The sequence below is a fragment of the Scleropages formosus genome, chromosome 2, assembly GCF_900964775.1.
Source record: "Scleropages formosus chromosome 2, fSclFor1.1, whole genome shotgun sequence".
NCBI lineage: Eukaryota > Metazoa > Chordata > Actinopteri > Osteoglossiformes > Osteoglossidae > Scleropages > Scleropages formosus.
In genome coordinates, this window is record NC_041807.1 from 17,666,650 (window position 1) to 17,680,814 (window position 14,165).

At 48.9% G+C, this 14,165-nt stretch overlaps 1 protein-coding gene and 1 long non-coding RNA gene across 8 annotated transcripts in view; one reads left to right on the forward strand and one right to left on the reverse strand.

The window, feature by feature from the left end:
- Positions 1-235: 235 nt before the first annotated feature.
- LOC108931502 (uncharacterized) lies at positions 236-2,636 on the reverse strand. Its single transcript, XR_001965907.2, has 3 exons — positions 2,590-2,636; positions 1,124-1,192; positions 236-1,017 (listed from the first exon to the last, which is right to left on the reverse strand). It is a non-coding gene; the product is annotated as an uncharacterized LOC108931502 (long non-coding RNA).
- Positions 2,637-2,699: 63 nt separating this feature from the next.
- Positions 2,700-14,165, forward strand: part of LOC108931413 (homeodomain-interacting protein kinase 2-like) — a 57,343-nt gene continuing 45,877 nt past the window's right edge. For 3 of the 7 annotated variants that reach the window (XM_029249759.1, XM_029249762.1, XM_029249765.1), the window contains exon 1: positions 3,400-3,778. In XM_029249759.1, the coding sequence (XP_029105592.1) occupies positions 3,760-3,778 (19 nt within the window). In that variant the 5' untranslated portion in view covers positions 3,400-3,759. Of the gene's footprint in view, positions 2,726-3,253; positions 3,273-3,399; positions 3,779-5,091; positions 5,244-8,259; positions 8,313-14,165 lie in introns of those variants that run through there. The other 4 variants (XM_029249760.1, XM_029249761.1, XM_029249764.1 and 1 more) reach the window with 4 other exon arrangements.

Here is a 14,165-nt window from a genome sequence, read left to right on the forward strand (position 1 = left end):
TGCTAGACAGTTGACTGTTTCAGAAGTCGCTGCTATGTAGGTGAATTTTAAGATTTATCACACAACTAAAAAGAATTATTCTAACCCAGAATCCAGCACTCCATTGCTTGCTTATAATGCGTGTTGCTTTAGTTTACATTTAATATAAAAAAAAATTACTGTCCCAGAGGAAGAAATAAAATTAATCCTTACAGAAAGTCATTGAAAACATAAAAATAGAACAGAGCTCCCAAACACTGATTAGCCCAACTTACTAATTCCAAATTTTTAAGAAGCTTTTCATTTTGTACAAGCATGTTTAAATTACCCAGAGAGAAATAATGGATATGTGCACTTGTTTTAATAATAAAGTGGCTGAATGCAAAATCTGTTACTGGGTAGAAGATTCCTGGGACAATGCAAGATTTACATTTCAGGGAATATCTCAACACTAGGATATTATTTTTTGTGACTTGTTATTCCATCGCCCATTCTCCAGTATATATATCTCATTTTTATGGAAATATACTGTCTAATTCTGTAAGTATTAGTTCTTACACATGTAAATCATAGAAGTTTGTTCATGTTTTCTTTTCTGCTCATAGATATAAATTCAGTAGGTTCAGTGCCAAAGCACTGAAAAGAATGTCTTGAATAGACATTGATAAAGGAAAGAAGGGCTTGGTAGTTTGGGGTAAAAATAAAAAATGACATAAAATAAACTGTATTTGGACCGGGGAGAAAAAAATAGTAGCTCTTGTCTGCTCTGTCTGCGGCTCGTGCTTCCACCAGGTCTTTCATTTTTTCACACGCAGACAGTGACTCATCATTGTATTTCCATTTTCCACCTGTTTTCTTGTCCAGTGCTTCACGTGCGTCATCATGAAGGAAGCAAAAGGCAGCAGCTAATTCGTCAACGGGAACAAGCCGAGTCCTGGAGAGTGGCAGAAGTAGCACCCTTCGCTTTGTGTTGCCATGGATTTTTATGTTCTTCAGACCACAACCTGTAAATGAATCACAGGAGACCCACCACTTGTTCTGTAAAAAAAAATGTGTTACTTTATTGTTTAATGGTTCTGTGCATTTACTCCATCCTTTTCCAGCTGTAAGATATATTTTGCGTAAAGTGGTTGACGTTACACACCTTTCGTAGGGCAACAGTAGTGATGCACTTGAACCTCAAAGCTGGATGTTGGTCAGTTTCCTTTCCTACCTTAATGAAAACAGTCCATTACATTTACTCACTGAGCAGACACTTTTCTCCAAAGCAACTTACATTGGATACTATGTAGTGTTATCAGCCCACACACCTTATTCACCGTGGTGACTTACACTGCTAGATACACTACTTACACTGGGTCACTCATCCATACATCAGGGAAACACACTCTCTCTGTCACTCACACACTACGGGGGAAGCTTAACAGCATGTCTTTGGACTGTGGGAGGAAACCAGAGCACACCCACACAGGGACAACATGCAAACTCGACACAGACCGAGCAGGGATCAAACCCATGTTCTCTTGCACGACCCAGACGCTGCGAGACAGCAGCGCTACTGGCTGCGCCACCGCGTCACCCAACAAGAACGACTATGAGTTCTTTAAATTGAATAACATTGTTCATCGTAAATACTTTCGCCTGCAGGAAAAGTTTTCATGTACCACCGAGATTTCAGCAGCAATCTAAGCAGTGTTGCGTCCAAGTGTCGAAGTTCACCTTGTTTAATTAGCTTCTCATTTTTTGATGACAGTTGAACTGCTTTCTGGTTGCTGAATAACCGGTACAAATAGGAAGCCAGAACTGCAAAGGTGCAATGAAATGACTGAAAGACAGGAGGGATCGGGGAATTTTTTTTTTTGTTACGGTGGGGTGTACAGGTCTCAAGGAAGTGAGCTTGTGCCCAAGAGCGTGCAGGCGCTGGAGGGTTACTGCCATCGTGGGGATGGGGTGGAGGTCACTTTGTGATGTACTTTAACGTAGTGGGGGGTATATGGACCCAGGTAAAGGCCAGGTTTGCTCTATGTTTCACTGTCAGCAGATCTTCTCCTTTCACAATCCTTGCTTGCGTAAAGACGAGGTTCAAAGCGGGTCCTCTAGGAACGTGTACTCGGTCCGATCCAGCGGCGTTCCAGCAGGCCAGCCCATTCCACCGTGCCCACTGTAAATCAATTGGATGCGAGCAAACGGCCGAAAGCCGACACGAGCCTAACGTTCTGTTCTTTTTCATGAGATGCTTGAGGAAATTAATTACGTGTAAAAAAAAAAAAAAAAATACAGTGGTTGGAAAACTGATTGCTCTTTTGTTTGGTTTCCTTCTGGGGCAGTTAACGTCAATATTGTGGTTTTAAATCATGCAACAGTTCAGAATGCAAGTTTACTTCACAAAAATTAAACAGAGTACACACACAGACATACACAATGAACACAAGTAGAGCTTTCACTCAGTGAACTAAAGGAAAAATATGTTGTGATGCCAACAATGCATCTTTCCCATGATTAGTCATCTTTATTTAGCATTAGTCTATGTCATTTTTTTCTGAGTCCGACATTAAAATAAATAGTAGTGCTGGTGATTTCCAGGTTGCTGGTAAATGGCAGATTACTCACATGTGTGTGAGCCCCTGTGTGTAATCCGATTCTCCTCCAGATCGTTCTGTGAAAATCCGATGACGTCATAACGGAGGCCTTGGTACAGGCCTGACGAATCGCTCACCGAATCCTCCACCTCACCAAAAACGAACAGGTAGAACGTACTAGACGAGTTGTGGTTTTTCTTTTTTTTTTTCCCGTGAATTGTTTCATTACTGTTTTTGCTCAGTGTTTTCAGGCTGAAAGTAAATTTCACAGTAATTTCCAACTGTGTAATCGCCTGCTTTAGGTAGTCATCTAACATACAAAAATTAAACTATAAATGAAATATAGATTTATAAGTTCTGTGTAAATTCTGGGACATTTAATTGGAATTTTAGGATTTCTTAGGACGAGGGCATCATATCGGGCAGCAGGGGGCGTAGCAGTTAATGGCGTTACTTTCAGTCTAAAAACTTGGATGAAAATAGTAGCAGTTAAATGTCATAATCTAAATGGTTTATTCTTTGAGAGATGGCTTTTGTTGCAATTTATGAGGCAAAGTCGAAGTATTCACGTAGTACCACCGGCGTTGACACCAGGAGCACCGACTCGAAGGTTGTTAGTTGGAAACCCGCGGTTCCTTTGAGCATATAAACCAGAATCGCACCAGTAAATAGACATAGTTAAGTAATACACACGAGTCCAACAGTACAAGAGAGGTAAGTAACCGGTAGTAATAGTTGGAAAAGGAGAGAGGAGGCAGGGCGGTGCAGAGGGACGGAAGGTCGCCGCTTTATGGGACAGTTTTCCCTTCTCGGCGCGATCGGTGCGATCGGCACTCGACTCTCCCCAAACTCCCTTCGCTTTTCTCCATTGCAACTTTTGCAGGGACTCCACAGACATGTTGGCCGTCAGCTGAAGCGACCCCGCGGCTCGGCTCAACTTCCGAGCCAAAAAAACCAGTTCGGGATCGGCGGGGCTTTGCTGCGGAGACCCTCCTCGGACACGTCGGCCCGAAGACGGAGCCTAAAAGTGAGCAGAAAGTGAAGGCTGCCCGAGGATTGCTCTCCTCCGTTCGGATGAATCGGGCCAGTAATGCAGGAGGAACCTCTTCTGTCAGCCGATCAAGATGGCAGATTTTTATTGAGTTCTGAGCTCCGCTCTCCCCCCATTTATTTGCCATGAATAACAGAAGTCCTTGCACCGATGGCCCCCGTATACGAAGGTAAGCGACCTCGATTGTGACATGTCGCCGTGGCCCGGCGGGTTACGCGCCCCGGCCGGGGACGAGCGTGCGGGCTTCGCGTGTTTACGGTCGGCGAGAGATCCTCGGGATCATCCTGCTTCCACGGCTCGGGGAGAGAGGCGCCGCGGAGCCCCTCCGTCACTTGCCGTGGACCGCGCGTTTCCCCCCACTTTCATATTTTCCCCGGCGGGGTTCGATCGGGCGGCTGCTGCTGTCCTGTTTGCGCGATGCCCATTGTTCCTCACTCTGGGGTGTGCGGCGCGGCGCGCGGGGCGTCGGGGGGCGTCGCGATACCGAGCAACCGGCCGCCCGCGAGCCCCTCGCCTCGGTCGGAAAGAAACAAACGTGCATAAAATAAACACGGTGCGATCGCATCGCATCCTCGCACTCGTGGCTTTCGCGTTCGGTTCTATTGATTATGATAGGATTCTGAAGGCGAAAAGCCGGAGCTCGCATGCATTTCCAGCGCCGCTTGACTGTGACAGCCCGAGTGATTGCTTGTCCGTTTTTGCATGTTTTGCTTTTTATCAATATTGTCCAGGTCTCGAGAGGAGAGGGTTCGCTGAAGGCTCCTTTTTTGCACATGATGATATCATTTGGAGTAAAACAAGGTGCACGATACTGGCAGTTTGGAACAGGAATACCCCCCTGGCGCGTCGCATTTCTCTCCGACCGCGTATCTGATAGTGGCTCGGGGCAGCTGCTTGCGCGATATTGCACTTTTGTTTACGTGTTTGTACTGTGGGGAATCACACATCGCATTTCTCGTGAGGAGAGGAGTAAATCGGTAAGTGATGGACGCGTTTTGTGTGCATTCGCGCTCTATTTCGGGCCACTTTTCGCGCACTCAGTCATGCTCGGTGCCGTGCGCTGCGTTTGCGCCGGGGCTCCTCTCTCTCTCTCTCTCTCTCTCTCTCAGTCCCAGACTGTTCGCCCCGTTAGTTCCGCTCTGTCCGTTTCCCGTGACGCTCCGTGCCGTGGCGTGTCTCGAGATCGCACGCGAAGTTGTTGATTAACTTTATGAAGGCTCCTTCCCCGACGGAAGGGGCGACCGACTGGCCTCGCGCCCCCGCGATCGCTCCAGTTCTTTCCACTCACTGACGGACGACGCGTTCCGCAGGAGGTTCCATCGAAAACGCGAACGGCACCGGGGGGGGAGCGCGCGCGCGAGGGGGAGAGAGGGTCGGGCGCCCGCGAGCGCCGCGCGGGGGGGGCGGCGGCGGCGGCGGCTTCGCGTGAACCGCCGCCGACAAGCTGTAATATCCCGGCGGTCGGCGGAACCGGGGGTCTGTGCGAGCGGCGCTCGGCGCGCCCTCTGCTGGAGGACGCGGCGGCTCGCGCCTGCTGAAGTTGGGGTTCAGCGCGCAACATGGGCTCCGCAAACAAAAGGCTGCAGATGACGTTCTGTCCACATGTCAGGACCCGCGCGGCGCCTCAGTTAAAGGTGGGCGCGAGCGAGGACTTCCTCAGGTCACTTGCTCATTTCTCTCCGTGTCGCTCCGCAAGACCCCGGGCCTTCCCTGTCCGTCGCGTCGGAACCGAGGGGGGGGGGGGAATCATTCTCTCCGCTGCTCTCTGGCAGGTGCAGGACTCCAGGAGAGCCGGCATCACGCGGATCTGCGCAGCTGCGGCTCCGGCATGTGCCGATCGCAGGAACGTGAGCGGATGCTTAGTCGGGAAGAGCCTGGCACGAAGGAAGAGGAGTTTGCAGGAGCTCAAAGCCTGGGAGACGCGGAGCTGCCGGCCTCGGTCCTCGAGCAGCATCATGTGTGTTGTCACCGTGTGGTGCCCGACTGTCATCGCTGCAAGTCCCTTCTTACCTGGTTCGCCGTCGGCATCGCTGAGCTTCCACCGCTACATCACATACGTTTCATCTTGAACGACTGGGAGCTGCGAGCTCTTTCAGCCCAACTTCGCAGTACCCGTGGCCGTGCCATGTGCGCAATCTGGACGCGTGACGCAAACCAGAGATGCGCCCGGCCTGTACAACGAGCATCGTGTGCCGTGATGCAAATATTTGTTGTTCGAGGTCGTTCATCTTCTCAAGTGTGAGCGAGGGAGCTGCCTGCTCTACTGAATTTGCCAGCAGCCATCGTAATTTACCCAAAAAATGATGCGATGAATTTGCAGGGCACGGGCTAAAGTACATCGGCGCATTTGCGAGGATTGAAGTGAACAGGGTCAGCTGGCTTTTCCAGCCTTGTGTGAAAACGCGAAGACGAACGCTCTCCGGGTGCTGTTTGTTCGACTGCAGACACGGCCAACCATCTAGACTCGGTCCACTGGCGCAACAAACTGGCAAAAAAAAAAAAGAGGAAATTTATAGCTGACACCTCAATGACAGATAATTAGTTGAAATTACATTTCCTGGCTTCCCCCTCCACTGCGGGGAATGGTGATGGGAATTAATTATTCTTCATGGCCATTAACTGGAACTGCCAAGGAAGCGAGCATCCTGTGGCGTGAGATGTTCTGTGCTCTGCAAAGTCCTGGGTTTTAAAAATAGTCAACTGTTATGGAACTCAGCCCGCAGGATGTCAAAATGATACATTCCTGAACACAGATATCAAGGCTCCACCTCCGTGACTAGTCGCTTGCTGTATTCACCGTTTGTTGCCGAATGTGCGCTTTCTGTCGTGGGTGACCTGCGTCGCAGGCGCTGTGTACGTGACCGCGGGCCGCGAGACGGGTCCTCTGCCTGCCCCTTGCATCTGAAGGAGTGTCTCTGCCTCCATTTACTGTCACACCTTGGTTTGTGTCATCGTGATGCTCAAAACTCCCCGCTGATCTGTTCCTGTAAAGAGGAGCTGGTGCATCTCGCCGTTTTGTGTTTGTATGGCCTCGACGGCAGAGGAGGACACATGTGAGGAGCACGCGACCAAGGGAAGCGGGGCTACAAGGGGTGCAAGGTTGACCCCGCGCTCATGCCGTCTAGGCTGCACCCGTGGCGACCCGGTTACCAACGTGACGGACGTCTGCTTCTAAGACTGGGGTTTCGCGCTTCCATCTTCCTGCGTGCGGACACTCTACTTTATCTACCTTTGCAAAATTTGCCAAATAAAAATATTCTAATCTTAGATGATTTCATAATCTAATCTTTAAAATTTCGGACTTTGCAGACTCGTGGCTTCATTAGATCATCTTTGCAGCTAGCCAGTTTTTCACGGAGTAGGTGCTGTGAAAACGTGGCCTCTTTGCCAGGAAAAACAATCTTTAAGAAGGGTAAATCGGGGAGTTTTCTTCTCCCTTTTTTGATACATGTCTTCCTGGCTGACTTTAGTGTGGGACCGGCATCCAGCGTCTCTGCATTTACATTTACGCTAAGTCAGGCTGAGCGATCTTTGTCGTCTCCGGACGACATGGGCTACACGGTACTTGTGGGACAGCTCTCTTGTTGTCTTTGCTCCAGGACGCCACAGTGGATCGTCTTGTGCTCTACACGTCACAGTAGTCAGTCTTTCATAGTCCCCAATCCTGGGTCCTCTGTCCAAAAACATCCACTGTCTTGATGGAACTGTAACGTTCCTGCATAAATGCTTGAGCTTCTTGTTTCCAAGAAACACGTTTTCAGTCTTATGACAAGGCCCCTCTGTGTCGGCGGTGAGAGATATGGACATGATGAGTATAATGTAGCGGTATGATGGTATCGAAGGAGTGGGGTATGAATTCAGTGTAGCGCATTGAGTCGTAGCATTTTGTAAAACACTGTGGTCTTTAAAAAAAAAAAAAACGTGGTTAATCAGTGATAGCTGTAATACCTAAGATGAGTTTTGCTGTGTGTGATGAATGAACTAACCCCACTCTAACATTTAATCGGAGGATTTCGAGAATCGGTCTATTAAAATAGTGCTCGGCCGCAGGATTGACGTGCGACACGTTTTCCCTTTCAGCGGCCCGCGAAAGGAATGGAACGAGCTGAACGGAATGCGCATTTTGTAACTCTGTATATCGTTTCTGTAATGCGAGCATTTCTGCTGCGCGCCCACGGTACAACTGCAGTGTGTCACTTTAATTAAATGCTTGGTTTGAAGCCATCGTAGTGGTTATTCCAAACTTATTTAAAAAAGCATCCCCCCCCCCCCCACATGCCTTCCGAACCAAAAGTATCAAGATAAAGAATAGCTTACGATCACAAACTAAGGAAAATGCCGCATATGTGGAATATTTAAACTCGATGTGAATCGAGCGGGGTGGCGGAGATCCCAGTGCGGGACGCTGGGTGGGATGGGCCAACCCTGCGTGTCGGTCGATGATAATGTGCAGTCGCTCTTACGATGGGCACCGGTGGGGGCGCGTCAGGGTGAAGTTTGTGCCGTCCTCCGATAACGGGTCGCGGAGGCGTGCGCTGTCACGGCGGAGCAGGTCGTCGCTGCCGCTGTCGTCACGGAAAGGTGGGAGAGCTCTCTGAGGTGAAACCCGCTTGGCCTCGCGAGGCCTCGGCCTTTGGCTATTCTCGTGGCGAGAGGCCTGCGGCTGAGGGCTTTGACCTGTCGCTGCTGCACAGACCTCAGAGGTATGTAGGTTTTGCTTCATCTCTGTCTCTTAATTGCTTGGCTGACATCCTTATGTGCACATCTGAGCTGGAGTTGTGGGTATAAACGTGTTGTTAATGCAGTGGTAAGTCATCAACTGCAGCATTGTCTAGGAGGCCTTTCCTTGTGTGTGTGTGTGTATTACTAGCAGACACATGCTTACTGCTTGTAACAGATTTCTTCTTATACCGTTGTTGCTAAAAGATGCCGCTAACGGTCGTCTCCCTTCTGTTGCGCAAGCTGATAATTTTACAACTTGCGCACCGCATGCTGTTGCGCTTCAGTCCGGGGGAGTTTTGCACACCCGCGTCTTTTGGTCTCCTAGTGCCAGATTGCTGGGCTCACCCTCGGGTTTCACCTTGTTTTGTTCCCACGGAACACAAAAACGACAGCAGGGATCACCGCGAACCATAGTCCTGTCTGGGGATTGCCTTGGCAATTATAGCGCTGAATCTAAAACTTGTAACCTCGTCACAAGCTGTGTATTCGGTTTTCGAGTGCCAGGCTCTACGTTTGTAGGTTCGCGTGAAAAGGCCTTGTTTCGGTGTGGCTCTGAGCTCTCTGAACACTTGGCACACATGTGACCTCCCTTGTACCTGTGGTTGCGCTGGAAGAACGGCATTCTGGGATTGAGTGACCTTGGGAGGCTGCGCTCACCCTTCGAGTAGCGGGCCGTTGTGCGTCTTTCTTCGGCCTTGTGCGTGCTGATGTTCGGCCGTTCCGCGTTGTTTGCTTTCGTGAGCGATGCTCTGTGGGATCTGTTCTCAGCTCTGTTGGGACCAATTGCCAAAAAACCCTAATCCGATTCCTATCCTCCCAAACCCCTCCCTCCCTCGTGGGACTCGACAGAGATTTAATGGGCCCCGCACTCCTCTTCCTTCATTCCTCACGCTGTGTCCCTTTGCCAGTCGCTGAATGTGGCCTTGGGTCAAAGTTTCCCGGTGAGAATATAAAATCAGTCAGTGCCAATTCTGGTCACGTGAGGCCGGGGAAAATTGTATTTGTAGGGTTCAGCTCCACAAAAACAATGCTGTCTCCGGTGCAAAAAGGAAGAAAATGAGGGGCAGTGAAGTGAACCGTGCCTGGCTTTTGTAACACCCATCCTTATTTAGCTTCCCTTGTCAGTGGGACAGTGACTATACCCTCAATCCCTTTGCTTCAGAAAATCTCACACACCTGTGTGTTTTGCGGACTGCTCTTTGGTAGGCCTGCGCCGGTCACCGTTTTGCTATTTCAACATACAGTAGCCTGTTGCGTGAAACTCACTACTAGTCTTAAATTGCCTCCAGCAAAGACTCCAAAGTTAACAGCATTTCGAAATTGAGAACTGCATGTAAAAACTTTTTTCATTCCTTGCCACATGATGCACTTAAAAGCAACACTGCCATTCGGGCCATCAGGCTTTTTATAAGTAATCTTTGGTAAACGTTTAGCTTTTCTGCAAATTGAATATGCGGCTGAATGGGGTCTAGTGTCTTGAGGGCACAGGAACACATTTGACTCCTCGGGTTGCGCGAGTTCACTCTATTCCATCTTGGACTGAGAAAGGGCACCGTGTGCCGACTACGGGCACTGTAATGCTCTCTGCTGATGACTGGAGGCTTCCGAGCCATGGTTCTAGTTTTTTTCTTTTTTTTTTTTTCTATTTTTTTGGTGGTAACACTGGTGAAGAGGACAAGGAACTTCTTTGTCACTAGCACAGTGACCTCCCCTACAAAATGTGGGAGAGGGAGAAGTGAGGTTATAGGTAGAAGCATGAATCACAACTTTGCTCATGATGATGTGATATTTCCCCCAGGGGAGGGTGAGGGCACATGCTGGGTCTCAAGGGTTTCTTCCTTCCTGGGTCGTTGCATCTCAAGTGTCCCGTGCAATCGATGCTCAACAAGGGGACCAAAACAAGGCTGATTCCCCCTGTTGTGAATCACCTGCAGCCCAACTTGCACGACAAGTGCGTTTTATACAGCTGAAAACATCTGGGGAGATTTTTGACGTCCACCAAATGAGCCGATGAATGAGAGACCTGATCTGTTTTCAATAGAATAGGGCACTATACGTGCTGAATTTTGTTTGTTTCTTAATAATAATGGAAAAATAGACTCAAATCTAAAATATAATATCACCCAATTCATTCAGAGACTCCATCGGTTAATGGAGGTTAAGAGGGCCAACATAAAAAGCCCAAGGTTTTTGGTTCTGGCTCCAGTGTGGTGAAGTGAACTTGCTTGCTGAATCCTTCCTAATATTCAAGGAAGAGTCTTAAAACATCTCTTTGTGACCCTCTGGTCTCTTGATCGCCTATCTACCCCAAGAACTTGCACTACCTGATCTGTTAAACACGCTTCTATATTTTCTTGAAGTAGCATGCAGCTATTCATGTCATGTACAGCAGCAAAAATAGTGGTGTTGGACTAAGTGGCTGTGGTTTGAGACTCATGTGCCTTTATCTGTGTCTCTGTCTGCTGGCGAAATGTACGTTGGTTTACTCTTGAGTTTTTGGTCATTTTGGAGAAGCGCATCTGTTAAATGAATAAATGTAAATGTCATTTTGCGCGGGACTGTTAATTGGTGGATGTGACGCGAAGAAATCAGAAATTGCTTCATGTATTTTGCCCAAATCTCAATCTGTTTTTGTCTTGATGATGATGTTCTGCCTGTAGGAGAGCCTGGTGTGGTTTTGGGGCTGGTGTAGAGGGGGTTTATACCCACTTCAGCAGGTCAGTTGAAGCTCTTCAGGAAGTCCCAGATATACACACAAGCTGGAATATTCCCATCCTCACTGAAGTTCAGTTCAGTTCACGTTGAAGGCGCTCGGTCTCCACGGTGGGTGACGGCCGCCTTCTCCCCTCAATTTGTTTTCGGAGAAACGGCTTCGGCGAGAGTTCAGTTTGACCTTTTTCATGTGAAAGGCTCTCCTTCCGCGGGGAGAGAATGTTATTTTTGCCCCGCGAAATCCAAGGGGGAGATGTGTTGAGGGAGAGCAGTGTGAAGGCTGGTTGGGGGGTATGAAGTATGCACTCCTGGCTTGGATCCAACCAGCTGAACGACTCCACGCAGGCTGTCAGTTAGCGCAAGCTGTATTTTAACGCCGTTGCTAAATCTGAACGTACGAGCGACGTCTACATGCCTCTTCTTTTTATTCCAGCCTTCTTTATTTCGGGGTGTGTTTCGCATGACGTGTGTCGTCGCGGCTTCCTGCTGAGCATTTGGCGACACACCCGTCCTCCTAGCAGTCCTCCTCTCCGAGATCAGCAGAAATGTGCTCCACTGCTTTCTGAAGCCTCCAGTTTCTGGGCAGGTGTGGAGGTCCATGGCCAGGTGTCACGGGGAGAGGCTTCTCCGCTTCAGGGAGTAAGCCCAGGAGCAGTGGATGTCAGTGGGAAGTATAGGGAGATAGTGCACGGATATCTCCATACCACAATCACCTCACGTATGCATTTTTTGCCTCTTGGGTGGGTATCGTGAAAGCTACCCTTGCCAAAATCATGCCGTGCAACGGCTTTGTCGAGTCACGCGTGACGTTAGTCAAGCTTTTGCTCCCTCTCAGAAGGTCATCCTTTTTTAAATATTAGATAATGGAGCGGATGGTTACATGACAGGTGGACCACAGCCTTGGTGGATATATATGTATAATGGGAGGATCAGAGAAGTTCTCTATTTTCGAAAATATGTGTGTGAAGGTGTGTGTGCGTGTGCGTGTGTATACATATACACACAGCTTTAATATGTATGAAGTTTTTCGTTTACGATTCCCTTCAATTTACTTTTGATTTATAGTGGCTGGCAAGTGAAAACATGAGCGTTCCGGTAGTGCTGGAAAGAAAGAGCGAAAGAAATGTATTTAAAAATTAAAGCGATGATGTAGAATTCAGTGCAGTATTTCTGTTATTGTTTTATTTGAACATAAATGTGTGAAATTAGTTGAAAAAAAGGTAATTTGTTTCAGTTTATATAATACAAGGGGATTTTCGACTTAGATCGAAGTTGACGTGCAACGGGGTCATCGGAACGGAACCCAGTCGTAAGCCAATTACCACCTGTACTATATGTGGGGTGCCCTATATAGACACACACACACACACTCACACTACATTTATCCTTCTGTGTATATTTTACTGCTCTGAGCCCCATGTCGGGGGTCTAGGGTCTGGGTTGGGTAGGACAGGGACAATTTATCTCCAGCAGACAGGCTGACACACCCAGCCTAGCCTCTCGCTGGCTTCCTGTCCAGTGTGAAGGCAGCCCTGCCCTGGGTTGGGTGCCCCAAATGCAAACTCCCCTCCAGAGCGCGCTCCTCTTTTTGGCTGGCTCCTGTCCAATGCCTTCCCTCCAAGTAATCCTTCATACAATGATGCCGTGCGCATTAGAGCCAGGCGGGCATTGTCTTTCTCTCTCTTTCAGTCTCTCGCTGTGCCCCCCGTGTTTCCAGTCCATTAGGAGGAGCTCAAAGGGCCGGATTGTCCCCCGTCTTTGTGTCACCGACAGCGAGCTGGACTCTTTGTCACCACTTTGTTTTGCAGTGGCGGTGCGATGGAACGGCTCGTCTCTGCACCGCTGTTAAAGCGCAAGTCGGAAGGTTTTCGTGGATTCTCGGACGGGGCTCCTCCTTGCACGTCGACGTTGGATAACGATGAGTCTTCTTCGGGAACCGACTCGGGCTCGACCGCCTTCCTGTTCTGTGTGCTTTCTGCACCAAGCTGCTGGCTGTTTGGTTCATTTCCACGGAAGGGGCAGCCTTTCTCTGGCATACAGCACACACTTAGCGCATAAAGCGCCATTATACACTTTTCTCCCCTCTAATTGGCGTGAATCTGTGTGACGAGCCGTGGGGAGCTGTGCCGCCCGCTCCGTGTCTCCGTCGCGTTCCTAAATGGAGGAGTGCGAAGCCCTGCCGCTCACCGGCGTGGAACTCAAACAATCCCACATTTTGGAATGATAGGGTTAATAAACAAATGACATTAGAGGCATAAAACGTTGATTCAGTTTTAATCTAATTGTATTTTCAATTGTGCAAACACCCATTGCTGCTCTTTAGGGATTATAGGATTGGGTTCGTAATTTGTCTGTCTCGGCTTCAGGGTTTATTGTTTGTTCATCTGAAATGCCAGTCTGGTTTGAAATCAAATTAATTAGCGTCAGTCTCTCGTTTTAAGCAATATCAAGGCTCTGCCGCGGCCCCGTTTTGCGCGCCACTCCACCGAAGCAGTCTGCGGTTTGATGTTTAAATTCGAACCGCGTGTGTTTTTTATGTCGTCTGCGTCTCTATTCTTTTTTCGTTTGGCATCTGAGTAAATTGTCGAGTCGAGGTCTGTTTGATGTCATTGTGTTCTCCTTGGTGACTCCCCACCCCCGCTTTCGCTTTGCGTGCTGCAAAGAAGGAACAGCAGGTTCCCCACCTGTCGACCCATGGCGGCGGTATTTAACTTTGCGAAGGGGGGGCGAAATGCGAATTTTTTTTCATCGGGCGACACCGCGTTCTCGTCCTCACTGTATGTTCATCGCACACGTAAACAGTGCATGTTGCACAAACGCCCTGTTTTGGATAGCAAAGCGCACATGGTTTCAGACGTGCATACGATCTTGGTGTGCTTTTACTTTCACTATACTGGTTGTGTCGTGGCTTGGACTCAGAAGGTGGTAAAAAGTTGTATACGTATTTAATCTCACACACACACACACACACACACACACACACACACATTTTCTGAACCGCTTGTCCCATACAGGGTCGCGGGGAACCGGAGCCTAACCCGGAAACTCAGGGCGTAAGGCCGGAGGGGGAGGGGACACACCCAGGACGGGACGCCAGTCCATCGCAAGGCACCCCAAGTGGG